This window comes from Micropterus dolomieu, linkage group LG15, assembly GCF_021292245.1.
Source record: "Micropterus dolomieu isolate WLL.071019.BEF.003 ecotype Adirondacks linkage group LG15, ASM2129224v1, whole genome shotgun sequence".
NCBI classification, from domain to species: Eukaryota; Metazoa; Chordata; class Actinopteri; order Centrarchiformes; family Centrarchidae; genus Micropterus; species Micropterus dolomieu.
In genome coordinates, this window is record NC_060164.1 from 18,645,317 (window position 1) to 18,673,292 (window position 27,976).

At 39.1% G+C, this 27,976-nt stretch overlaps 1 protein-coding gene across 1 annotated transcript in view; it reads right to left on the reverse strand.

Moving 5' to 3' along the window:
- The window catches only part of LOC123984176 (protein bicaudal C homolog 1-like), a 55,182-nt gene that overhangs the window by 19,539 nt on the left and 7,667 nt on the right, over positions 1-27,976 (reverse strand). The window contains exons 2-6 of the mRNA XM_046070916.1: positions 17,422-17,468; positions 10,004-10,073; positions 6,018-6,097; positions 4,550-4,708; positions 3,051-3,104 (exon numbers count right to left, since the gene is read on the reverse strand). Of these exons, the coding sequence (XP_045926872.1) occupies positions 3,051-3,104; positions 4,550-4,708; positions 6,018-6,097; positions 10,004-10,073; positions 17,422-17,468 (410 nt within the window). The remainder of the gene's footprint in view (positions 1-3,050; positions 3,105-4,549; positions 4,709-6,017; positions 6,098-10,003; positions 10,074-17,421; positions 17,469-27,976) is intronic.

The window sequence follows — 27,976 nt, forward strand, 5'->3', positions numbered from 1 at the left end:
TACATCACAACATATTTTCATTCAGACTGATTAAGACCATTTGGACACCAAGTAAAAACACAGCATAACAGGGTGATTTCTTTACATAGTGTAGACTTATGTGATTTGACGCACAGACATAACAACCTTTGCTTTAGCAGAATGTGGCAAAACTTGGCATGTAAATCTGTCAGCTGAAATAAATCTGAAGAAGTTAATCAAACTGAAGTCAGCAATAAGAGAGAGACTCCCTTTGTTACACAAAATATGCTACAGCATACTGTGGTGGTATCACCTAGGAGATTTATTTAAACCTTATGGCTAAACGGTAAATTCTGCAAAGCATCAGTGGTCTATGGTTCATTCTCATACATTAATTTCAAGTTACTGAATCAAACCACAGGACTAGCAACAGACATCAGCTCATGACATTTGTATCATAGCAGTCATTCAAACAAAATTGATGCAGCCAGGAAGGCCTCAATTCGTGCATACACATGCTTATGCATGCACGGGAGAGAATTCACACAGGCACACACCCATACAGAGATGAACTGAAGGGAATGTACATTTACACACTCACAATGAAGAGAATGGATACACACTCACACGCACAGTGTTATCCAAACACTGACTCTTGGGCAGTGCGCCACTATGGTTTTGGCTGCCAGTGAAGGGCAAGCAGCATGAATTGCTCTGACCAAAGAAATGCATCCCTGATCAGTCCCATATGCGCTTGGCCTTACATATATCACGTTTCAGCACTCGCTTTCAGAGGGCTCGAGAAATTTAGGTCAGCACAGAAGGAAACGCAAGAGAGGACAAGCTGAGCAGCAGGAGTCGAGCGCTGAATGAAGAATAGACTGATTTTTATGGTAGAGCTGACCTCAGCTTTTTTCCCCCAAAAGTCTACCTGGCAGATGTGAGTTTCACATGTATTCAATCTGAAAGCACTGTTAAAAAGCCTCAGTTCTGACATAAAGGTGAAAGATGAAGAAAAATGAAAATATCTTTGAAGTAAAGCAACTGGCCAGACCTTTCATCACCTGCCTGTCAGCTCCACCTCTGAAAGTTCTTAGAAATCCCCCAAGAATCCATCACCTCAACAACCGACTTGTTATAGGCTCAAACAGATCTCCGCCCAAGAAGACCTCAGAGATACAATAGACCTTGTCTGAATCTTAAAGAGACATTACATGCATCGCTAATGCAACTCAGGGAGAAGGCACAACCAAGCCACTTCTGGTTTCAAGAGAGATGTGGGAGGATGTGGTCTAAAGGCCACCCAGGACCAAACACACAGCATACTGAACACTGTTATGCGCTGGCAACATCAACAGTAGGGGGTCCAGAAAAACAAAACAAAAAAAACAGAAAGTCAATAAGACCTCCTTCCTCTTGCATTTTACAGAGTGGCATAATTTCGCCACCCTACCACCCATCAAAAATTCCCAGCTCCTTTTTATTTTTGAAATAGATTTAAAGGAATAGTTTGATATTTTGTGCAGAATTGTGCTTTATAGATCAGCCTTTTGTAGGTGCAATACTTATAAAGTGCAACAATGCCATGAAAATAAAATCTCTCCCATGTGCTCAGTTCCTTGGCGCATTTTAGGAAATTGCCTCCGGGTTAAGTGATGTAGCTCATACATGATTAAAAATATGTGTCGAAGGACTGTCTAGTCATGCGTATTGAGTGTTTTATGGAACAACATACAAAGTATCTGAGTATCATGAAATGAGGCGACAATCAAGGTCTGGTTACATCAAACGAAATTGACTGAGAGGGAAACCTGTCCTTTGATCCACCCTCGTCATCCGCTGACTGTGTGTTTTTTGGAGGCCAGAACAATCTTTGTGGTTCTCAACAGCTTATATTATAAGCCCCATTGTAAAACGCTGCTATGATTAGGTTTGATTATTTTTATTTTTTTTCCACCCCTAGCAAAAAAAAGTAGATGGACTAAGTTGTGGCTTGCTGCTAATGAAAACAACCATTAAGCACGGAGACGTATACGTATGCATACATGCCAACATTTGCCAATCCACACTAAATATCCAGAATGACCTTCCTCCTCTCTCTCTTTTCATCACTCTCACACACACACACACACACGTTACTGTTAGTTTTGGTCAGGCCATAGTGGAGGAACGTGTTCACTGTAGACAACTGCTACAGCAAAGGTTCAGGGATGTTCACTTCACACGAGTATAGAGGTCCTCCGCCCACAGAATAATGGCTGGAGGTAACGCTTCCAGTCAGACTGAAACTGAAGATGGAGAAGAGGCTGAGGAGATGGGCCTGCCAAAGGGGCTGAGGCTCATGCTTGTATTTTACAATTGTTCTAGGGAAGTGGTCAGGGAATAGGTTAGGAATGGTGCTTGTGGCTTAGAGGAAGTGCTGAAACTGTGCCTGGAGTGCACAATTACCTACTGTAACCCTGGAGCTCTTCCACTGGTAGCATTAGGTAGGGAACTTAGCTGTCTTGAGTCTGATGTTTTATTTATTGAGGAAGTAAATGTTTTGAGTAATGCACCTGGGAGCCAATAAGTAACTACAACAGGGTTACAGACTTACACATGAGCTGGAGAAGTTTTGTCATGCCAGCTAGAGAGTGAGCGTGGAGCAGTGGAGGAGCAGGAGACAGGTACCTTAAAGCTACACACAAACAACTTTTGCAGTTTTATTTCCTTATCTAATGAAATGTATGAAATTAATTGTCCTTATGTACTTTATATGTAGCTTTGCCAATATTGTTGCTATACATTCATGCCAATAAAGCTAATTTGAATTTACAGTTGGGCCGAAAATTCACAAGGCTAAGTTCACTCTTTTGTGGCCGAAAGCAGGGGCAGCCATATATAGGACAAAAATATGATGATGATACTGCGATATTTTTTCCCCACTCTAAAAATGTGTCTATACTAAAATCAATTGCAACCGTCAGAAATTAAGCCGACCACAGTCTCTGGCTCTATAAAGGTCAAAACTACAAACTTACAAGCCTGCAGGGAATGAGTGTTTGGGCGGAGTGTCCCTTTAAGATAAATGTGGCTGAGCATCAACTTACCCTTATTTTTACTCGCGCTGCCTCAACCCCTCCTGGCTGTCCTGCAATGGACACCTGTTCACAATAAAAAAAGTAACATGTAAATCAGATATCCAGTTCTAACCCAATCCAAGACAAATAATGGCTCAGATCAATGTATACAATTAATTTCAAGGTTGAAAGCAAAATTTATTACAAAGATAAAAAGAAGCAAAAGTGAAAAGTAAACTGAAACCTAACCTTACGTGTGACATAATTCCAGTTAATGTTTTATATTCTTGAACCACATCATTCAGTCACCATGAATTTAACATTGTGATTATAAACATGGCGTCCACAATTAAAGTAACTGAAGAAATTGAGCCCAGATGAATTTCATTTCCACATAAAGGAAAATGGTGATAAATAGTCTGGTTAGATTTCTCCTCTCTTATTCTTTTCCCTCTTTCATAGGAAACTGCTCACCATTGTGGAGAAAACCAAGAACTAAAGCGTGGTATTACTGCTCCAGAACAAAACACACATGCATTATACTTATGTACACACAAACACACAGCAGTGTGATGCTGTGCAGCAATTACCGGTATATCTTTCAAAATGAAGACTATTCTTAAGCCTCATGTTAGCAAACATCTGCCCTGCTGAAGTGTGCTTGAACAACATCATCACTTCTTCCAGCTCCAGTGAGAGTGAAAGGTAAGCAGCATCTTCATTGATTTTCACATTTGTATTTTCTTATCATCACCATTGCACTTGTCAACATGCTTTGCATCTCAAATGCTCTCCAGCAGTCAGTACGCTTTTGAAGCTAAAAAAGAGACAGCTTAAGTGGTCTTGGGTCTAAAAGGAGTCTCTTGCTACTTATTAGCCTATACTTGCATCAGCATAAGACTGGAAGAGGTTGAACAGTCTATGAGATACAGAGTACTGGCAAGTTTAATGGTTTACATACCGTAGTTATACTGTTCTATGCAAAATCCACTTAAATATGGTTTAAATCTGTGAAGTACACCTTTAAAAATAAACAAACTTTTCAGTATTTTTATCCACAGGTGCAGTGTAGAGCACCTGGTAAAGATAAATATCTAATACTGTGCCAGACAGTGTGCTTTCCTGAACTCCTCATACTACATTTTAATGGTAATTACAGCAGGATCCTACTGCCTTTCTAGTGTGTCCAGCCAAAACACACCAGCTTCCTCTGGGTTGGCCAATCAAAACAGCCAACTGGACCAACTCACTGCAACTGCAGGTTTAGAATCTTAACAACAACCTAAGCTACAACTCAAGAAAATAAAGAGTAGAGGGATGATAATAGTAAACACTCAAGGCAGGTAAAAGCAATTCACTTACACCCGAAATATAATCCTGGTGCAATGTTGTGGTTCAAAAGATTAAAGCAAAATATCTGATGGGGCAAACTCCTTGTTCAGCCAGCACTGAACAGGTCCCTCCACCCATCCATCACTCCTGCCTCACTGAGACTGCACAATGTAAATCTATGTTGTAGCCCCACAAACCTGGTTGCTTTTCTCGGCCTGGTTGTTCCTGTTAGAGTCTGGGAAATGGATGTGGCACCCTGTCTCCTCCATCACCCTCTTGATGTTGTTGCCACCTTTGCCAATAACGTGAGAGTGCTCTGTGTGGGAAACGTCCATCTTCAGAGTTACCCTGTTACTCTAATGGGCAGAAAGGAGAGGGTTGGGGTGAAACAATGACTGGCAACACATACAATGGCTCAGTGAGTGAAGCATGGTACCAACAGAAAGGTGCATGTTATTATACGTTTATTTTAAAGGCATTTCATAACAAAGCTAGAAATTACAAGAAAACGACGGAATGGCCAAATTTTAAAACTTTATAAGCTCTTTTTTTTTTTCTCCTTCCACTGCATTCATTGCAAGTCAAAAATATTGCTGTAGCTGTAACTTCCCCAAGTGACTGTTGGGTAATGAAGCCATCTATTATATAGATGGCTTCATTACCCAATACCTGTGAGGCATGACAGTTATTATATTACCACAGACAGCTTATTAAACTCACTATATAACCATTATCAGGGATCAAATCAAATGTGCCTGTTTCTAAGGCTATGTGACATTTTAAGGCCTGACATAAAGTGAATAGGTAAAAAAAATTAACTAATCGATTTCACAAGGAAATTTCCGCCAGCTAACTCTGAAATGTAATGTTTAAATATGTAAATGAGGCAATACCTAATGCTAAGTTTTTTAAGTGTAGCAAAATAAACACGTAATGTGTATTTTGGGTGGTTTCTTTCCACTAGTCTGAAAGAAGACATGTGCAAAACACCCCTAAATCTCAAAATTGTCCAGTGCATGAAAAAAATATTTTTTTGTCTGTAGTGTCTTGTATATAAGCAAACAACAAGGAGGACCAAGTCAAATTGCACTCTCTGGATCCTACCGATTACAGATGCTGCTTTACTGAAAGGCCAATGCAGACTTACAATTTGCCCTGTTTTAAACACTTTCACATGCTGCAGTTATTTAGAAAAGAGATAAATGAGCCACAAAATATGTAGTACATAAAAAAATGAATCGAATTATCAAATAACTGCTGCCAGACTAAAAATGACCTTTTCGTGACAAGACCATATGAAATGCTATAAACTTTGCCAATCATGTGTTGCTCTCTTCTGTGTGGCTGTAGAGTGCATGGATGATTGCCTGCCCCCAGGGGGTGCTACAGTGCAACCAGGTATGTGAAGTCTTGTGTTGCCATGACAATGAAGCCTACACACACACACACTGCAATCCAAGCTCAAGGTGCGAGTATCTGGCAGGATTAGTGCCGAAGTGTACCACACTGCTGTGTGCAATCTGTCACTTGGACAGCAGGAGAGCTGGGGTGAAATACATTTGGTGCAGCTGAACACCAGGGAAGGGTGAGAAAGAAGAGACAGGGAAAGAATTACAGACATACACATGAAGTCTATCTTCACTGGGATAAAGATGTTTACTGTACCTTTGTGTCAAGGACAGACATAATTCTGTCTTTGGCTTCCCTCACATTCTCCCTCTTCCCGCACACCTTGATGTGTGGATCTGCAGGGAGAGAAAGAGAAAGGGAAACATTAAAGGGGGAAAGAAACAACAGCATGTGTTTAATGTCTGCGTATGTTCAATATGTGAGTGAGTGAGTCAGTGCTGATAAAGGGCGGAGTGAGAATGTGAGAGAGGAACATGTTGGAGAAAAGCTCTGCAACAGTAATTGCAGCTTTGATATCTGTCGAGTCTCATTTAAGTCTGCAAGAAACCACGTGGGGGGGGGGGTTCAGGCAATCCATCAGTCAGTACATCCTACAGAAACAGTATGAAGTGAAGAGAACTGCTCTGCTGCAATTTAGTCTCAATAGAAGACAGATGCGTGTGATGGTTATCTCATTTTCCTGAACCTCTTTCTGTCATTCAGTCACTGCAAAAATATATAAAACTATATATATATATAAAAAATATATGTCTCTCTCAAGACTTTGGTGCACATGATTCTGCGTGTCTATGTGTGCTCTTTATCAGCTGTCACACACAGAACCAATGCTGCCTCTTCAAGAAATGACTAGATACCACCCTGCAACAGAACCATCCTTAAATGTTTGAGTAAATACACTCAGCAGGCACACAGAAGAACATGCAAGTTAAGGTCTTAAACAACTTGAGTAAACTGTGCTTCCAGAGACCTCCTCAGCCTCAGACTACTTCAGTTAAAATAACCAAAAACTGCATACCTAAACTATTTAAAGTTAATGCTTGTGACTGCATAATGTTGGGTAAGCCTACATCTGGCTCTGCCACATGCGGGACCCCTGGAGAACGCAAATGTAAAAACACATGAACACACAAATTCAAAACGTGCACACACACACACACACAGTACACACCCATGGTCCATCGCCCCTGCGTTAACTGTACTGAGTAGCTAAGTTGACTAAGCCCCCTTCCAGGAATACCCCTCGCCATACCCACGCACACACTTACAGATTTACAGTATAGCATTCAGACAAGACTCACTGAATCAGATTTACTACTACAAAGTTGTTGGGACCTCGGAGAACCCCACTAACACATGTTTAGACTTTCAAGGAACTTGGGAGTGAAAATAAAAAATGACAACACCTAGAAAAATAAAAAATTTTGTGATGACAATGGGAGTACAAAAAAAACCCAACCCAAGCCCAACCAAGCAAATGATCTCATTCTTCTTTAGAGTGCAGAAGAATATGGGTTGGAATTCTGTTTTTTTATTTTTTTTATTTTATTTTTTTTTAACTATCTGACGGAGGTTCAGCTTACTGTTTAATGGGCACTGGGAACTGGGGGGACCACAGAGTACCAGCAAACAAGCACTGATCTGGTTAGAGTGTCACGGGTGTCGGGCAACCTCAACACACACTACAAAAGATTCTAGAACATACTGGAAAGTAACAACAGCTCTTAGGAGGCTTGAGGAGTAAGAACTAAACAAAAACCAAGCTGCATTCTGAGACAGGAAAACAAAACAAAAGGAAAAAACAGCAGAAAGAGCGGTCAGAAACCTATCGCAGTCCCTGCACTGGTTCCAGGAAATTTTCCCATCATACAGCTGTAGCTGTGAACAATAGAAACCCCCACACTTCCTCCTGTGGCACCCACAGTGACCATTAGAGGGAGTATGGCTCTTCCAGCGTCTAACCTGCACAGCACATCTGGCAAACATTATCCAGCCCAAACGAGTGTTGCAGTCGTGATGTAGAACACCCCCGCATTTTTTAAATGGAGTGTGCTTTTTGCTCTTTTTTTGATGATTGATTGTGGAATTTAAAAATACACCCTACGTCTTAATTTGGTGCACAAAACACCTAAAAAAGCAAAAAACAAACAAAACACAAGAGTAGACTTGCAGTTGCAAAAAGATGTGTTTTCAGTCATACAAATTTTACAGTTACACTAGACAGAGAAGAAACCTTTTGACCCAGAGCTCTGTACTGGCAAAGCTAAAGCATTTTTCCAGCTGAGAACTACATTTGAAAATACCACACAAATGAAGGGAATTAAGTCCTTTTGGCTCTGTATTTCTCATTCAAAACATCTGCAGGAAAATCTTGAAACAGACAATTGGCAAGTAAGAGTAGTATTATGATATTTATCATATAAAAATAAAGCAAAGGAATTTTATAAATAAAATCATTGCTTGAAACATAAAGACCATCTCGCAGTTCAACACAGCCCCGTCTGGTGTGAGACTGATAAGCCTCCTCACTGCATTAAATCACTAATAGTGTGCTGATGATGGCTTGCCCCAGAAGCTAACAACTGGCCTTATCATGCTTACGCAGGTGGCAGGGATAGCTAGCGGCAGGTGATAAATGAAATGGAGGAGCTGGCATTTTGATGGAGTGTGGCTCTGTATGGGGAGAGGTTACAAACATACAAATTCCCTTCACATCTGCCGCCATCCTGCAGATTGTAACCGATTCCAGACTGCACATGAAAGACGAAGCTAATGCAAAATTCCAGGAAAACAAGGAACCATAACACCCTTTAAGAGTATCGTTTTGGATTAGGATAATTCAAAATAATCATGTTACCCTGCATCAACAAAATAACTACGTCAGCTATTTTCAAGGGCAGAGCAAGTGAGTTTTGTGATATGGGACGAAAGGTATGAGGATCATTGTCTCAAGTAATTTTCCTGTTGGCTTCTGTGAGGTTTTAACCACCTGGTGTTGCATCCACAGTTTAATTTAAGTCACTCTCGTCAGCTGTAGAATATTCTCTTTTTAGCCATCCAATCCATTTTTCTCTTACCCTCACGCTTTTCCCATGAGCTCAGGTTGTTTAAACACATTGTCAGTTCCACATGTCTCTTCTCCCACAAATGCATTCGCTCATAAGACAACTGTAAGTGATCATCCAACATGTCTCTGCTCCTCTTGGTTTACCCTACACAGTGGAAAAATCTGTCAGGCTACAAATCATGGCTGAGAATTTCAAATATCCTCACTTCGTACACAGAACATCATCCCCAGGTGGTGTTGGAGGCAGGTTTTGTGAATGAACGAATACTCCGGATGATTGTGTGATGATTGGGCTTACAGTTGATTAGGCAAGCAGAGGGGAAAATGTTAAAGATTCTGATGTAACTGTCAACTATTTTCCGTGCAGAGTGAGTGAGGAAGTTACATAATGTCAGTGGATTCCACATCTGGCTTGAAGACGCACACTGGCAATTCTCCTGGGGACAACAAAGTGGGCACGGCTACACCTATTCCTCAACCCCCTCCTCACCCCTTCCCGGAAGAGCTTTAAATAACCGTGATAATGTTTTATTGGTAACAGAGGGCTGGAACAACTTGGCTAATAAATGCGTGGGATTCAATATAAGCAATTCCCACTCCTCCGCCTCCACAGCAAAATCACAAATTCCTCTGTGCAGATGAAGTTACTGGCTTGTGAGAAATGGACAACATGCAAGCTTTAATCTCTTCAAACTTCTCAATTAACTTTTTAATATGATTAATAACAAAAATGAGCACTAGTGTAACCTTGAAATCCGTCCTCCTTGACTGTCTGAGTCCAGTGACTTATTATTATTATTATTATTATCTTATTGTATTTGGAAAGCTAACGCAGCTATGTTGTCACTTAGGATTCAACCGTTAAGTTTACTTTAGCGGTTAGTTTTGTTGCTGCACATCTTAGAAATGACTTGCGAGCATTGCATTTCTGTTAGATGTAGTGAAAAGGCATTGAAGAAAAACATTTAAGGAAAGTCATGAAAATGTATGCCTGAGCTTATGGACTTTGATGCATGGCAAGTTAAATATTTATTTGACTTCAGATTCATTCATATTGTAGACACATCATTCACTTAGCACTCAAGTTGCGCAAGGCAAAAGGCAATGGAAGAAGTACATGGTTTTAACATAAGAATAATCTCAATATTGGATTTTAAAAAACAACAAAAATATTCACCTTTTTTTGACTTCGCTCCGATTTTCAGTTTGGACGGCCAGGCTATCTGCGTTTGGGTCTCATCCATTACCTGCAAGAGTGAAGGATGGCCGACATTAGCTTATCACATATATCAGTATTGACAGATACTATGTGTTAGCAGGCAGAAACAGCTAACTAATGTGAGTTGGCAGAAGGATAATAATTTATCAGAATATACTGTATATGCTGATAAATTATGTTAATCATAATTATTTCATACTTTAATATCAGTATTGGTCACAAAATCCTAGTATCTACTGCGCTCCAGTCAGTATTACATAGGACCTTTGTAGAATTTTGTGGCTTTGGCTTAGCTTGAAGTGTAGACAACTCCTCGCTGCATCTCCTGTACTAGCAAACATTCATTTTGTTGACTTTAGATTATATTTAGAACAGATGAAACAAGGTATTAGCTAGTGTTGTAGTCAAGACCGCTCAAACCGAGACCAAGTCAAGACCAAGACCAGGGTTTATCGAGACCGAGACAAGACCAAGACTTTTAGGGGCTGAGACCAAGACCGAGGGAGGGCGGGACCGAGTCAAGACCAAGACCAGTTCCCCACATTATATGACACAGTAAAATGTGAAACGTGGTCAAAGGTACTTCTCAAATTGATCTGAAAGATCCAGATTCCCATAAAAACGCCCACATACAAACACTAAGAGCTGAAATCAACGTAAGCATCTTTATTCAAGACTCCTTTTCCATGGTTCACGGTATCACGGGGAGGGATGACAGTCATTAACAGGAACAACACATTTTTAATGAGGGTTAAAGGTTGCATTTGAAGCAATACGTTTTACATCCAATAAAGTTAGGATGTTAACAAATAAATCAGACAATGCAAAAGCAATTTATTGATATTCCCAAAGTTATGGTCTTGAAATAAAATCCTGAGTCCTCAATGTCCGAGACAAGACCAAGACCATCAATATGTGGTCTTAAGACCAGTCTTGAGTACAACAACACTAGTTTTAGCAGTCAACAGCTGCACAAAAAAAGCCTTTACATGATGAAAAGGCAGAACGTTAAAATAGCCAAAAAAAACAAAATCTTCTTTAGGATATGGAAGCCAGAGAAGTCAAAGAAGCTGCGAGTCTAGTTTAAACATGTCTGTTGTTATAAGCTTATTTGATGTTTCCAGACATTGCTTTGTTTCTGCTCAACACCCAATTCCTCCCACACTAAAACCACCCCAAAAAATAAAAAATAAAAATAAAAAATTGAGTACACTTGGCTTAGGAACACGTGAAAAAATGCCAACAATAATCTGTGTGAGAGCCCTTTGACAAGTCTAGTCATCGTAACCAGGCGCAAGTGTGATAAAGGCAAACTGCTTGCAGTACAAAAAAAAAAAAAAAAAAAAAAAGACTATGGAGCTGGTCAAGAGTCAGTGTTCCAATCATGGGGAATCTATTAACCAACCTCCTGCTCCTCTTCTCAGCCATGAGGAAGCTTTTCAGCCAAGCAAGGTGAGCGGTTGATGTTGGAGGGTGGGAAAAAAAACAAAGGGAAAAAACTGTCGAACCCTGCAAAACAAATGAGAACTTCACATGCTCTCTCTCTTAATGCCTGTCCTCAATGTGCATTATCCTTGTTTTCACAAAGGGTCCTGTGGCCTTTTGTTTGTTTTAATACTTTCCAGGGGTTTGTGTTTTCGGTGCGGAGAAGACTTTCTCAAAGTTTCAGTCATGTGATCATGCATCCGAGGACTGCTTCAAGCCATTACATGAGCAGCAGACGCCACTTAATGTTCCTTGGAAGTCCAGTGCATTAAGCAACAAGCCATGTAATGTAACTTAAATGGGAGAGAAGGTGCATTAAGAGTGATCAGTGCTCCCAGTGAAGATTAGAGTGTCAGACCTATTGGATGGCTACAGCAATTCACAGCCTTCATTTTCTTTTTTACAAATGCTTTTAAATTATATCTGCTATTTTTCGTTGCCGAATAATAAGCATTACAGCATGTATTCCTAGGGGATATGGTGCACAAATCGAAAAGGGAAGTGCTTGAATTCCTCTATATGTATTTCTGGAAGTAGAGTGGTCTGTTTTGCATCCTTTATAACAAATTCTGACAGCCTATACACTGCCAGTCAAAGAGACCGCTCTGAAAGGCCTGATGTGTGCCTTTCTTTACTCTGCAGCAATATACTTAAAAATCCATGATGGTTGACTGGAAGCCCTTTCAAGCCTCACTGATTTTTTACAACATTCCATAATAACATTGGAGGTGCCCATCGCATTATACCACTAACAGTCAGAAGTCAGAAATGTAACTTTCATTGAGCACCATTCAATTTATCAAAGCAAGCTGTGAGTTATTTTTGAGGCTCTCTGTTCTCTCAGCAGAAAATTAAGAACTCTTCCTTCAAAAGGTGAGTTTGTCTGTTCTCTAGCAAAACAGGATTCTGCATTTCTCAGAAAAACTCGTAAAACAGATTGCTGTTTGCCAAGAAAATCATTGCTAAAACACATTTGTACAACGAAAATGTCTTTATTGATGTTTTATTAGATTCTTCTGTCTCCCCCTCGTAAGCTCTTGGCCTAAGCTACATACCTTTTGGCATTATCATTATCATCTAATTGTTGAGAAACACTCCTGCTTGTGGCTCTGCGTTTACATCTAGTTTCTATTGAATGAATCGTGGAACCAAAAGGAATGTTGGTATGATTTTGTGCAATGAAAATAAAGGAGAATTCCTTTCAGATGATCTCGCGTAGCTATTTTTGTAAGGAATTCTTCTGTGGTATCATCAAAGTGAGTAACCAAGATGAAAAAAGCTTTTGTGTCCAGGATGTTAATGATCCCCCATTAATGTCCTCCTATTGGAAACCTTCCCATTCCTCGTCTCTGCAATATTATCACGAATGCTGCAATAACTTTATCAGTCTATTCACTCAGAATGGTTTTACATGCAATGAAGTTTAGGACTGAACCCAAAATCTGATGAGTTTTGCGTTACTGGGTTTCACACTAGCCCAAGGCACAAATGATATGAGAAAGTCACAAATACCCAGTAACTAAATGTAAACTTTTTTCTCCATCACCCATGAAGTCACGTGCTCACACCAACAGCTGGGTGTATCACAACAGCATTAAAAGGACATTCTGTTCCCAGTGATAACGAGAAATTCTTTTACTTTTGCCTCCTGTTTCCCCATGTTTTTGTTCTTAAATTCAGTCTCCTGCAATGATGACAGATTTGTCTGGATTATGTCATGAAGGCATTCAATTTAAAACCACAAAATAAAGAAATATAACACTCCCATAACCTCTCAGAGGATGTTGAAATTACAGTTGCAATGTGGGAGCAAATGGTAGATGACTGATTGTGAGTTCCATTTGTTAAAATATGCTTATTTACAAATGGAAATGTCCTTTCCAGCCCTTTTTAAGCAACTATGTAGAAACATGTTTAATACAATGCAGTAAAAGCTCATAATAAAAATTACAAAAGGAACATATTAGAAGTACTACAATTATACTTTCCTAAAATGATCAAACTTATGGCCTATGCCTCATCAAGATTTTCCTCTAAAAGGGCCTTGTTCAGAGAGACCGGTTTCCTGTCCAGCGTTGCTGTTCTTGGCAACGTCCTGCAGATGGGACTGATTTCTGACAGACCACACACCATTTTAAAGGGTGGATGGAGTTTATTTTTTTGAAGGGGCTAGCAAATACCTCTCAAATGGGTCAAGGTATTTACACAAATTAAGTTACCTATACATTTCCACCCTTTCTTCTCTGCTACCCCACCCTTTCTGAAATGAATAAAAACATAAATGACTATAGTTCTGATCAGTTTCATGGCACAACCTTGACATGATGATTGGTTCCAAGAGGTTTGCAGCTGGTGTATGCAGATGTGTGGAGAGCTGTACGTGAAATCAAACAGGATATCATTAGAGTGTGTGTGTGTGTGTGTGTGTGAGTGTGTGAGTGTGTGAGAGAGAGAGCGAGAGAGAGAGCGAGAGAGAGAGCGCACGCTCAACACACGAGACTGTGTATGTACGTCTGAATGCGTGTAGGTATAGTACAGCAGCAATCAACATGGCTGAGGCATGTTTCCTGTCCTGCACTGCAATGGTGCAGCTGTTGATTCAGCTGGAATGTGTGTGTTTGAGTGTGAGTCTGTCTGTGTGTTTGGGAAGGGGACACAGAGGGCAGTTGGTGGAGGGGGGGGTGCAAAGAGGTTGCGATCAGAGAAGAAACTGACAGAGGGAACAGCAGAGCTCGAAGTTGACAACATGGACTGAACTATCCCCACGAGACTCAGCCATAACTGAGTTAGTGCTAACTAGCAGATAAAGTTCTATTACAACATATGCATGCTTATGAAAGAGCTACACACAACAATACATGTCAACTAATTTAAACAAACTTTTTTTATATGTTTTGTTTGTGATGGTACTGAGCATGTTATTTGAAACATCTCACAATTTTATGCCAACCAAATATTTCATCCTGACAGTCTAAAGTTTTCCTATTTACCATGTGTCAGCGCAGCGAAATACAAGATCTTCATAGCATAGTTCATGGCTTCAGTGCTATGAACCAAATGAAATGAAATACGCCTGGCCTGAGATCTGAGTGCACTGGCACTTATATATCACGCCTGGCATTATTTACTGAGCCACAACTCCTGGGAAGGAAAGATGGAAGGGTGATCAGACATGAACTCGCTAAGGGTTCAAAGACATCTCCTCAACTCGAATCCACTCCAAGCTCTTCAGTAGTGTACAGTTATCGGCTCAACCAGACGAGCTTCTAGGCTCTTTGCCGTCCCACGGCTCGACTTCTGCACAGCCCTCCAAAAAGCTTTGTGGTCTGTGCCACGATTTGACACTCCCAACAGTGCACAGTCCAAAATGTTCACTGCACAACAGTGTGCTGAACTGCTCAGTGACACGTTTTCTGTTACACAATCAAGCACTTCATTTGCAGAAAAAATCCCCTTGTTATACTAGACTGATAACAATGATACACCAGTGGTTTAATAAAGTTAAAAACACCAGGAGGAAGAAGAGGAACGAGAGAAGAGCAGGAGGGAAAACACAAGACAGACAGGAGACCAAAACAAAGACTGAAAAAGAAAGCGACATGTAGCTGGCAACATTCCTCGTGTGAGCAGTAGGGACTTGCATGTAGGTAATTTCCCAGCTGTGGCACCCCTCTGTGTCCCCCAGTTTGCCTGCTATCGTCTTTACTTTTTCATTGACTACATGAAGAGGGTGGAGTGTTTGCTCTCTATTACAAAATGTTGCTCTGGACTCAAAGGAAGTTCAGCAGACAGTGAGTAAGAGGGTTTGATCAACCACAGCAACAGGGCCTGGAGAAAAAGTGTGGGGTGGACCATTTTATGTTGCTCTCGTCAGCGACTGAACTTTGAATCTCACTGCTGAGGCGACTACAAAATCTCCTAGTTAGTAAAAGTGTGTGCATCAAAAATGACCATATGCTTCCATACGTGAGGAACAGAGCTGCTAGGCATGTACTTTAATAGCCTCACTGAGTGTGTGTGTGTGTGGTAGATGGGTGTGCTGGAGGGGCAGGAAGCAGTCCCAACTAAGAGTTTCCATGTTCATCAACTTCAAGGTATTTCACACACCTCATCCATTTGCTTTCAACAATACTGTTCCACAGTCGCATTCACTGTTTATTTTCCTGGCTTTAATAGGGCACGTATGGTGATCACGCTATCAGAAGGGAACTATACAGAGTTATCCAAATGGAAATTCTACAATAAAAACATGACTTTAGCACTCCTCCTTCACTGCTCTTCGCCAGCCTGCCAACCCAAACAGCTGCACACTAATTTCTAATTGACAATTCAAACTCTACTAACCACCGTTTCTTTGAACGAGCTGTGACAATATTCAATTCAGAGATGTTAAAAACCATGAGTGGCAAAGTCAATACACCAACAGCCGTACTTTGCTTTGTGGAGTGATGGTAGACACCTACACTGGATATCTTAAACACTACAGTTATATCCAAACCAAAGAGGTGGAGACAAAACTACAGTATATCTAGAGTCCTTGTTAAAATTCCAAGGAGCGGAATCTTAAGGCGCCTGGTTTGCATTACTTGGTTTTTGAAAACTCATTCAGGGACAGTTAAATTGCCTCCTTCTTTGACATTTAGCTCAGCTTCCTAACCTCCAAACCCAAATATGGAAAATAGACAAAAGAGGAATGCCAAAACAAACCGCTATCCATCATTTTTTTTCCATTATAGACCATTAACATACTATAGAGGGAGTTTAAGATACTCAGGAAAGTTTTCAGGAATTTCAAACAAGAACAAATTCACTTAAAAGACTTATAATTAACAAGATACTTTCTTAGTAACTGCTGTCAAAATTCAACTTGTGTTAACTTTGTTGAAAATGCAATCGTTTTCATTTTCAGTGCCATGTGATTAGTTTTGTCTCTATACATTTCGATGCAAATCAAACACCACACATGCACATGCACTAATTCACAGATCATGGTAATTTGTTTGCCAGTTCATGAACACAGTCACTGTCTCAAGTAATGGTAATGGTTTGCTTTCCCTCATAATGCTGCTTCATAATTAGAAACTGTGTAATGAACAGTATTACGGCTGGGCTACGTGGCAAAACATTTTATCACCATTTTACTATATATACTTAAAATATGAAGATTCAGAGCCTGAAGAATTTGCAATGACTGTTCTGAAACAGATTTCTATTGAAATTGATACATTATAGTTTTTAGAAATAAACACTGAAGAAAGTCATTGTAGGATCATTAATGAATGTTCAGGAATTATTTCATTGTTAGAGACATGGAGGTTTTAATCGAACAAAAACTAATCCTTGTAGTGGGAACCTGTATGAAAGACCATTAATTAATAAGAACTATTTAAACACAACGGTAGACATCTAAAAACCAGACAGGATCCCACACTTGACTGATCAATGGGAACCAGTGAGACAACCTGAAGAAGTTGATTATAAAAACCCATTCAAGGCAAATCGTTATTTTACTGCATGTAATGAAGCTTCAGAGCAATAACAATTAAATCAGTGACAAAGGAAAAATTAACGAGGCAATGGTGGCCGGAGGAGGTCTGTGTTTAACCTCCCTCTCCTTTTAAACTGGAGAGATGATCTGGTATATTATGGTATACTTATGTAAGCGAGAAAGGCCCACAGTGTTGTGTCAGCTGTGTTACAGGATCAGGGACCTGGAGTGACTTAACGTCAGTGTTGTTCTGCAGTTTTTGTTTGCTTTGATTTGTAATTGCGAGTGACTGGAGGAGCACCTGACATCTGTTCCCTTACCGAGAGAGAAGGGCTGCTCAGTGCACTTGAATGCAAACCCAAAGACAAAGCAAACATTATCCAAGTGCAGACTACACACTCACCTTCTGAAAGAAATCCTCCCCGCCGTTGACTCTCCCCTCAGAGGCAGCTAGGGTGAGACAAAGACAAAAATTAAATTCATAAAACCGCACACAGCCACTCAGTTTTACATATACAACCTTAACACAGCCAAATCACACACAGATTATCCATCTCCTTGAAATGTTACGGTATCTTCACTCAAAGCAGTGTTTATGGTGGATCTCCATTTCTTTGGATATTGTGTTTGGCATGGCTACTGATACTGCTCATTTGCAGGAATGGAATAAAATGTTCCAAGTCATTTTCTATAATCCTAGAGATTGGATCCAGCTTCCGTGCAACAAATTGATGGATACAGTGAAAATATTTGGGCATTTTACAGTAGCCGCTAATCGAGTATTTCATACCACACTTGGGTCAACTGGTGTCCGGTTTCGCACTTCTTAAAAAGACTCGTGAAATTCATCTGCCAGCATACTGTACACTTCCGGCATTGGGGACTAGAGTATATGAAAGCTTAAGAGCAGCAAAATTGACTTCCCAAAATACCTATAAACAAAAGAAGCACTTAGGAAAACCCTGGAGTTTTAAAGTAACTTTCCAGGCAGGAGAAAATGCCAAGAAAACTCCCTCAGCTGATACAGTAAGCTGGATAGAAACAGAGGGCCAAACACCAAAGCAAGCCTGTAGCCGCTCCAACACATCTGCAAGTCCTTCAAACGGAGGCAGCTCTGTTGATGCAAAATACATATCGGCTCTCCAAGGAGAATTCTCATGTTCCCCTGTCATTTGGGAGTATGGGGAAGGTTTAATGATGCATCTCAGCCATCGTTCTTGAGATGGATCTGTTGCTGTCTGAGCAAATCTGGGTCAGGAGCAGCTGCAGAGTCAACGTGGGTTATACTGTTCAGTCATAAATTATGTTACGATAAATAGAAAACCAAAGTCCTGCTATGTTTCATCTGCAGAAGACAACAGTTTTATTTCAGAATAAAATGGTTGAACTATTTCAAATTGATTAAGGATTTCTGGATGGAGCATACTGGCGTTGGCTGAACAAGTACATCTAATGCGGAAAAGATTAGCTGAGTAATCCATCAGTCAATCGACAGGTAAACTATTTCTCGCTGCTGATTTTATTTGTCATATGTGATAATAAATTTTATTGATTTGGACTGTTGGTTGGGCAAAACAAGACACTGAAGATGTCACCTCTGGAAACTGATGGGCTACTGTGTGATATTTTATTGAACATATGATTTGTCGAGAAAATAATTGGCATATTAAATCCATAATGAAAAGTCGGTAGTTACAGTCGTACACACTTCACAGCATAAAATTGACTGATATTGATTGATATTCTTTGCAACTGCATGTTGAATTAGAAAAAAAAAAAAAACACCTTAAGCAAATATCTGTTTAGGATAAATGTATGTTTTGGATCAGAGTGACAGGAATCTCCTCATCAGTACTTTTGTTTCAGTAAATATTAGCTAAACGATAATATTTTCTGCTCTGATTGAAAATATGTCATGACTGTAAACAGCTGATAGCAATGTCTAATATTTGAAGTAAAATGTCCTTACACATGTAAAATCTGTTCCCTTTAAAAAGTATATAATGCCCTCCAGTGCACACAGTACTGATCGCCATGTGAAACCTGGATTTGAAAGGCGCCAACACTTCCCCCATCAACACCGCTTTTCCAAGCACAAACACAGAAAATGAAAAACCCTCACTAAAGACAGTTTCATTTTCAACCATTTCCAACATTATGGCCTTTGGCGATACATCATGAGCATTTGAGTGTTTGTACTTGCGCAGTAAACAAGTCCAGGCCACAGTTTATAAAGACACAGAGACTGGTCTGCCTTGGCTCAATGAGTAAGTCCATTTCAGACGAAATTTGTGCACATCAAACACTCACCACCCCATTACACTGATAATAGATGAACTCTGGCTTCTCTTTGGCTCATCATTTAAAACAGAGGAAAAACTAAAATGAAATCTAAGAATGTACATTAGAAACTGATGGCCAACATATGGTAACACAATAGTTTAACAGCATTTCACAGTTAGTTTTCATAAAGCGGTCACAGAAATGAAAGAATTATTCTAACCACCAGCTATCACCCTTCTGTCTTTTGTATCCTCATAGCCTCAGTTTAAACAATGTCCAATTCCATAATCCAATAAAATCCAAATGTGCCAATGTTTTAATCACATTATCGGCTTTGTCAAAGAAAATTCCAACTGAGGAACACAGATGGAAAGTGTCACAGATGGGGAAATAAAGTAGCTAAAGCAACGACGTCTCTTTAGCTGCTTTAAGAGCCTCTGATTTTTGTTTAAAGACACGTCATTTTACCAAGTGGCTGCACACGGCGTACAGCCAAATGCTGCACATAAATTGATGACAATGGACATGGAATGCAGCTAGCATAAATACTCATGTGGACTGAACACTTTAAAAACAACAAACATTTTTAGCTTTAGCTGAAACAATTATTTGTTTAGTAGTTCAAAAGAAAACTAATCTATGATTTTGATAACCGATTGGTTGTATAAGTAATTTCTTAGGTAAACACACAGCTTCTGTTACAGCTTTTTTAAAACTCAAATTAAATACAAAGTGTTTACATTTTTAAGATTAAGAATTTAAGCTGTTTGAATTAGACAGGCAAAATTTGGACTTAAGGCTGCTCCTAAAGGTCTGGTCTGGACAAAATGGACACCGTTTCCCAAATGTCAGACTTTTTTTTATCTGAAGATGAAAACCATATTTTCATCTTGTTGCTGCTGTTTACATTCTACACCTACGCAAATTTAAAAAAAAGCACTGCGGAAAGTTCTGTGTTTATACGTGTATGTATACATGTATATAAATAACTTTATATTATTTTATGCTTATAAGATAAATAATCAAACTGATCAACAGATTAACTGAAATTGTTTTTGCAGCCGTAATTATGGCATTAGCTGATGATAAAATGCCAGCAATCTGTGCTGCATTCACACAAAAGCAAATATATCTGGTTCATATTTATGCAAGGGGTGTTTGCATCCAATATTTAGTTTAGATAACATCCAGCTTTGATGTAGAATGATGGGGAACACCTCTGGCTGATATGCTCAGTTTTTAGGTGGCCTGAATTTATCCAAGATTATTACCGTTACCCTGTTACTGCAAGCGTTTCCTGTAAGAACTAAGACAAACAAAAAGAAATAGAGCAACATCTAACATTGTCTCCTACTTGTCAACTAAAAATCTGTCCAGTAGAGCAGGTCGCCCTTCTCTGTGGTCTCATTATTCTAAACAAATATAAATCCCAAAGGTGAAGTCTCTGTCAGTGGCAAATTAATGACACAGACATAAAACAGGGAACAAGGTAAACCAATTAAAAAGCCACTTGCAAACATGTAATCTCCATGAGGACAATAATAACTATATAATATGATGTTGACCTTTGGCTTATTTTGATCACACAGTACATGTTATTGTACGTTTCACTTGAACTGCCATTGATTTGTAAACTCACTGGATATGTAACAGAAGTCTCTTATTATTCATAGAGAAAACATTTACTGAGAAGAAAAAAGAAAAACAACTTCTGCCGTACGTCTGCCTGAGTCATGGGGATGCTGTCAGGCAAAGTGACAGATTGACTATGTGTACCTACTGCATCTGGCATGCTCAGCAGAAACTACAACCAGTAGGCCCAGTAATTACACAACAAACACCACCAACTGGGTACCAAAATGCAGGTAGAATTGGCATAACTACATTTTAATACTTGTTTAATAACACTTTCAAAGTGAATTCATATTCCATTTCAGTCGCACCCAAAAATAAATGAAACTTAAAAAGGAGCATTTATTAATTAATTTCTTAATTCCATCTAAACATTAAATTGCAAAAAAATACAATCTCCTCAATACAAATGCAATCTCCTCTTCTACTATGCATAGATGCACATATAAAGATGTATTGTATGCTGATTTCTGCACATCTCCTTTATGCATTTCCTTTAACAGCCACCTCTAGTGGGGGATGCATGTCAGTGTTAGATTTTCAGATATTATTAAGTCAAAAACTGTACACAACGCAGAGACAGGAAAGATACAGCAGGGTATCCTATGAGCACAAGGACATCTCATACTACAAACCACATATTCTACATCTGCACCGGTTTGACTTGAACTCTGCACTCAATTTGCAGTAAGGCAAGTAGCTAGTAGCAGAAAAACTCTCTTAATTACCCTACGCATAAGCCTGAAGAGCTTCACTGATGGCTGTTCCTGTTTGGAAAAACAACTGAGCCAATGAGATCTTAGTGGGGTTAACTCTTTGATGTACAAGCTAACCAAACCCCTTCTAATTCATAACATGGGTCATTAGTTTCATGCATGGTTTGCTATATCTTTGAAATAAATATATTTAGTAATTTAATATTACACATATTCATTAAATATCTTGTTTCTGACATTATTTAAATGTTTCCTTTTTTACTTTACGAACAAAATTATTTTTTGTATTACTAGACCATGTTTACACCCATGAATGTAAACTTGATTAAAAAAAATACCAAAAAAAACGCAGTGATTTTGACCAAACATATTTGAAACATGCTTATTTTTCCACTTTGTCCCATATAATGTACACATATCACTGTGTGATAGACAGAATTAAAAAATAAAAAAAATTATATGGGTATCACGCAAACTGACATCTCACTGTTTACATGCTTTACAAATATCAACAGGAACAGAATCAACAGAACACCAACTGCTGACTTTTGCCTTTGGCAGCAGGGCAAATCTTGCATCTCTTCCTCTTCCTTTTGCCTGATGTCCTCCTGTGGAAGGGTGGTGGCTGCCTTTAGTTTTTTTTTTTTTTATCCCTACCCAATGCCTCTGTAATATGCTTTTGGAGGTGGGGTGTGCCCTCCATGTATCTCTTTATATATGGCATGACAAGCACTTTGCCCAGCTCCTTGATGAGCCATCATGCTTTGGTCACACAACCCATGTAATCAGGCATTGAGGGGGAAACCTCCAGCACATTGTATCAGACCCACACCAGTAAACCCTTAACCAATATTATGTCCAGTAAGCTTTAACAAAATATCAAATATTGTCTTAGGTAAAAAAAAATTGTGAAATAACATTTGCACGCATCAGATGTGCAAAAGCAGCCATGCCGAGTTGAGAAGTGTGCGGCAGGTTGCAGTAAAATACATTGCGTGTGCGTGTGTATATATCTCTCTCTATCTCAGAGCTGGCCCGAATGTCATTGTTTTTGAGCTTCGACAGTAATTAAGAGCGAATAATCGAAGCTTCTGCTGCTCCCTCATAAAAGATACCTACTAAAACCTGTTCAGAAAAAAAATAAGAAAACTGGACTCTGATGGTAACTTGTTTTAACAAGCTAGATAAAAAGTAATGCCCTGGCAGTGGCAAATAGCTTTGGTTTATTCCATGTATGTATAGGTATAGGTAATATTTTATTGCTGCTGTGTAAAGGGAATACTGCTGGTAAAAAGCACATTTGTTTAAAGTGTTTGCAAACCACATGTTATTGCACTTTTGTGTATATAGCAGTACATTTAACTAACAAGTGCGCAATACACTACTTTAGAATTCATTATTCAATTGTGCGCGTAACAATGCGATTAATCGCAAGAAAATCATGTGATTAATCGCAATAAAAAAAAGAAAAGAAAGAAATGGAATATGAAAATAAGGATTAAAAAAAACTCAAAAGGGATTTGCTCAGGTTCTGTTGCTGCTCCATGCAGCAGAAACCATGCACTTCTGAAAGCACCCGCAAAAGGTGAAATGTACCCCCAACTGTGCTGCCAAGCAAATAGCATCTCGGTGCCATTTCAATTAGGTAATATGCGTACATTTGACGCAAAACAGAGCAAATTTGAATTGTTGCATTTGTGAAAAAAGACTTTTGTGGCTCCAGACGGAGCTGCTCAAAGTCTGATAAATTGCATCAAGTGAGGTCACTTGAGTCAGCGTCGGCTGGGCCAGAGAACTACAAGTTTGAAAATGAAAAACATCCGAGGCTAGCATAAAACACACACACAAACACACACACACACACACACACACACACACCACCAATTAAACTGCTGGGGGTTTAGTTGCATTGTGGGTAATGTAGGTTTCCCACTTTGACAAGAAGATCCACGGCAGTGTTATAGGAGTACTCTTCAGGTAGTGGCTCCTAACAAACACTACCCACAACCACAGGTTCCGTGTCAACTGAAAATATGTAGACAAGACGGATAAGTCACTGATTGGGAGGTGGCTTATTTTGCTCTAACCAAACACAAAAGAGCAAACATGAACATGTGACTAATAATAATTTTGTGAAAATGGCAATTAAACTGATTGGCTACCTCGAATTACATCATTTAAAAAAGGCTGTGATGGTTTTGCATGTTTTAGTCTACTGACTATAAGTTGTATATATTTTGTTGACCATTTTGTTAAAGTTACTGTTGCATTCAAGGGTGCACCAACATCTGTGATTTGAAATGCAGCGGCTGGCTGCCAACCTTTTCCATGCAGGAAACCACCAAATTCAAATATGGTGGTTCAGAAATTCACAGTCTCTTCCACACAACATTTATATCTGCTTATTTGTCTTGTTGATATAATTTACCAACAACATTATATTAGAAGGGAAGAAGCAAAGACCTTTTACATTCGGCTTTGTCCCTTTTCTCAAAGAATTGACAGGCAATTCACCACAAAAATGCATAGCTCATGCCTCATTACTCAGATATATTTCCTCTGCCAACCAAAAAACCCAATTTAAATTATAGGCTTAAAGTATATTTCTCAGCATTTAGCAGCTCTGATTCATATAAAAGATAAATTGTTTCATTTGTTTCTCAAGTGTTAGAATGGTCTAATAGTGTTTGTTCAGCCCAGGTTACACCAGGACAATGCAGCGCTCTTCCCTCCCGGCACAGCAGACTGTAAAGGCATCACAGCTGAAAAATGACACAATACCCTTGAGCACAGATCACATGTTGCAGTCAAATCTGTTGTCTGCTGTTTTTTGAAAATATAGAGCAAATAATGTGGCACTAATTTAGAGCAGTTATCTACACTGTCTATTAATTTGACAAAGTAAACATGATCGTTACAGTTAATGAGATCCACACCCTCTAATTCTCTCAATATAATTATTATTTAATGTATCTAATTACTGTCATTGCATGTAAAGAACTGAGAGAAGTTGCAGTGATAGGCATCAAGGACTCAAAGCTGGCAGATGGAACATTGGTCTGGTATCCATTATTTTGTGGAGAGACTAACTTTCTTGGAGATTCCGCTGTTTTGACCCTGAAGGAATGTAAACAGCGTTGATTTCTACAGTCATGGCTTCAATCCACACACACAACAATCACGCAAACAATGGACACATAGGCCCTAATAAACCAAATCAAGGCATCAAAATGTTCACAATTACCTAGTTTCAAGTAAAAAGCCAAATTAGATCTGACAAATCCACAATGAGTTCCAATAACAATTGGACGGCAAATACTTCATAGCTCAGATGTAAGCCAATAACAATTTATTTTGATCACACTATCAGTCATTAAGTAATCACCAAATAATAAAAGGGGGAGTTCATACACCTGGTTACTAAAATATTTGTGCTGTGTGCTTTGATGTCAAAAGATTTCTATGAAGACAGGAGCTTTTTAGATTACAAAGAGCCAAGGGAGAACCTAAAAGGCACCAGTTAAGTCTCTAAACTGCAATGCTGCTTAGACAAAATCCTCTGCACTGGCAATAATCACAAGAGGACTTAAGGTGAAACTTGACAGTCACAGAAAAGTCTATGCAAGCATTAAAATGAGAAACTTCTATTTACCCTGGATAGGATTTCATAACAAATGACAACCCTAATCTAGGAAAAGTTTGACGTCTCAGTCCTGAGACTGCCTTTACTAAAGTGAGGCAGATTAATATTAAAGTCAGACCCACAAAGCCCCCTGGCAAAGAGGACAACGGCTATTATGAAGGAACTACATTTCCCATATTTTATGAAAAGAGCGGGAGAGCATGTTTTCACACCAGCTCTCCTGTGTCCCTCCCTCTAGAGCGAGCAGCCACTCTCAGCTGATTAAACATGTAGCTAACGAGAGGGCCTCAGGGAGCAGTGGCAAAACATGAATACAAACGCAATGAAACAAACTCACTGGATAAGCAACCATGTGCATTAAAAACAAGCCACATGCATTTTTACTCTATTGTACAGATGGGATGTCTTTAGGCCTGACTAACACAGGATAATTAATTTTTTCAACCTAGATTCATTATTAGAGAAAACAATTGCCCTTACTAAATTTTATGCAACCAACATTCCTTTTAAGTTTAGCTTCAATAGTTTTTTTCTGTGTAATAGCCAGAGAAAAAAAAAAGTGTCTAAATGTTTCTTAGGGTGGGTGAAATGGATACAACTTCTATCAGGGTTTTTATAATTTCATATTAATGGCATATATATATATATATATATATATTTATTAACATGATATAGCTAATCAATTGATTAAATACCTAACAGATAAAAGGTACTTAACCACATTGCACTAGTTCTGTAAATCCAGTATTGCTCAATGATTTGTCTGTAACACTGCCTGTCAAGGCCTGATACAAACACAAATATTAAAAAGTAATAGCTACTTCTATGTAAATGGAGCAGCAAAATCTCTGGACGGTTGACAAAATGTAAATGTTTCACAGTATAGATCTTTACATTACTGGCCTATCTGTCACTGTTACACACACACACACAGAGTGAGAAAGGTAAATAACAAACAAGTTTAGACTATAAAGGAAACATTCAGTACAACCAATAGCCTTCAGTCAGGTTGTTATTCAGTGATGGGGGCTATTGTCATCAATCAAGCCTAAACGCCTCACTTCAAAGACAGGATGTTTCTACAAGCGTATCACCTTGCATCTGACAAGCAATTGGCAGGAATAGGGCTGACAAATGAAAACAGACAAAAGCCAACACTTTAATTTCCCTGTGAACTGCTGTGGCATATTTTACACAAGTTAGCATCCAAACAAAAGACTCCAGAGCCTCAGAAACACTTTAACTGCTTCACCAAGACAACAGCGGTATTTAATCATCAGTAAGGTTCGGGGAAGCAGAAGTGACCTTGCAGTTATAATCCTTAAAATTTTCATGAATTCACACCCCATTTATGAAGCTATTTGTTGTCAGTCTTTTTCTTTGCCTTTGTATTTACATGCTGTGATTACAATTTAATTGTTAGTGGTGCACTCCTGTCATTTCCTTACTGGATCCAATAGCCTACCTATGCATGAGGGAATCAAAGGAAAGAAATGCAGCATGTGATTCTGCATTAGTGTTTTTAATTTTATCTCACTGACACCAGTCTCACTGTTAACACCTTTAACCTACATGAATCTGTAGTGCATCAGATTATTTTTTACTGACTTTTTTATTAAAGGAACACAGATTTGTTTGGCTGCACTAAAACAGATAGACCACCTGTTGCTCTTGTTTTGTATTTCTGACAGAGCAGCTGCTCGAGTGGTTGGTATAGTATTAAACCACAGAAGTCACAGTGTCACCAAATCAAACAGAACAGAAATCTATAATAAAATAAAGAATATAACTTACTTCTAGCTTTGGTAAACAACGTTAATCACCCACACAATTTAACACCTCTCAACGTATTTTTGTGCCATGTAGAAGCCACCCTCTGTATTCAAAAGGGATAGAGCAGTGAAGTGACACATGTTGCTTTCCAGCAGACAAAGATAAGAGCCTGCCAGAGAAATTAGACTCATCGACCCCGATGTCACACGGATGAGAAGGTCTAGGAATAATTAGAAATAGACTTAAAATTGTAGAGACACACTATGGCCTAAACTGCTTTTCTCTATGTCCACAAACACAAAGTCCATTATGACCTCACATTAACAGTTTTATTTACACATACGCGTCTTTGCTGTAGGATCATCCAGTCCAGGAAATAAGACATCTAGCATCAAGCTGTTGTTGGTATCATGTTTGGGTTATCATCTCTCATGTGTGAATGCTGCCAAGTGATTACACAACACTGTACATTCCTGGTGCCTGGTATCTACTGTGTAGATCCCCCATGGAGCATAGGGAGTCAGTCTCACTTAACAGGCCGAATTGCACTGTAAATATTACATTGTCCTATTGGGAAATCTAAAAACATTTCACATACGTCAGCATTTCAATCAGACAGCCATACATATCTCTTTTAAAAACATTAGGAATCTGTGCAGGGTTTTAGTGATGGAAACCCTCCCCTCGATAAATGTACTTGATTACTCAACCTCTGAGTTATCTCCACCGATATATCCAATCACAGTACTTTACGCATAACAGAACATCTCTAAGGAAATGAACATAATTCAGTTAGGGTCTCTTATGAAATTCCTGCTTTTGGACTAACTTAAACAAAATGAGTTTCTGTTCTTTCTTCCACCCTCTCACTTTTGTTAAGAGAATATTCTGGCAACAGCCAGGACTAGATC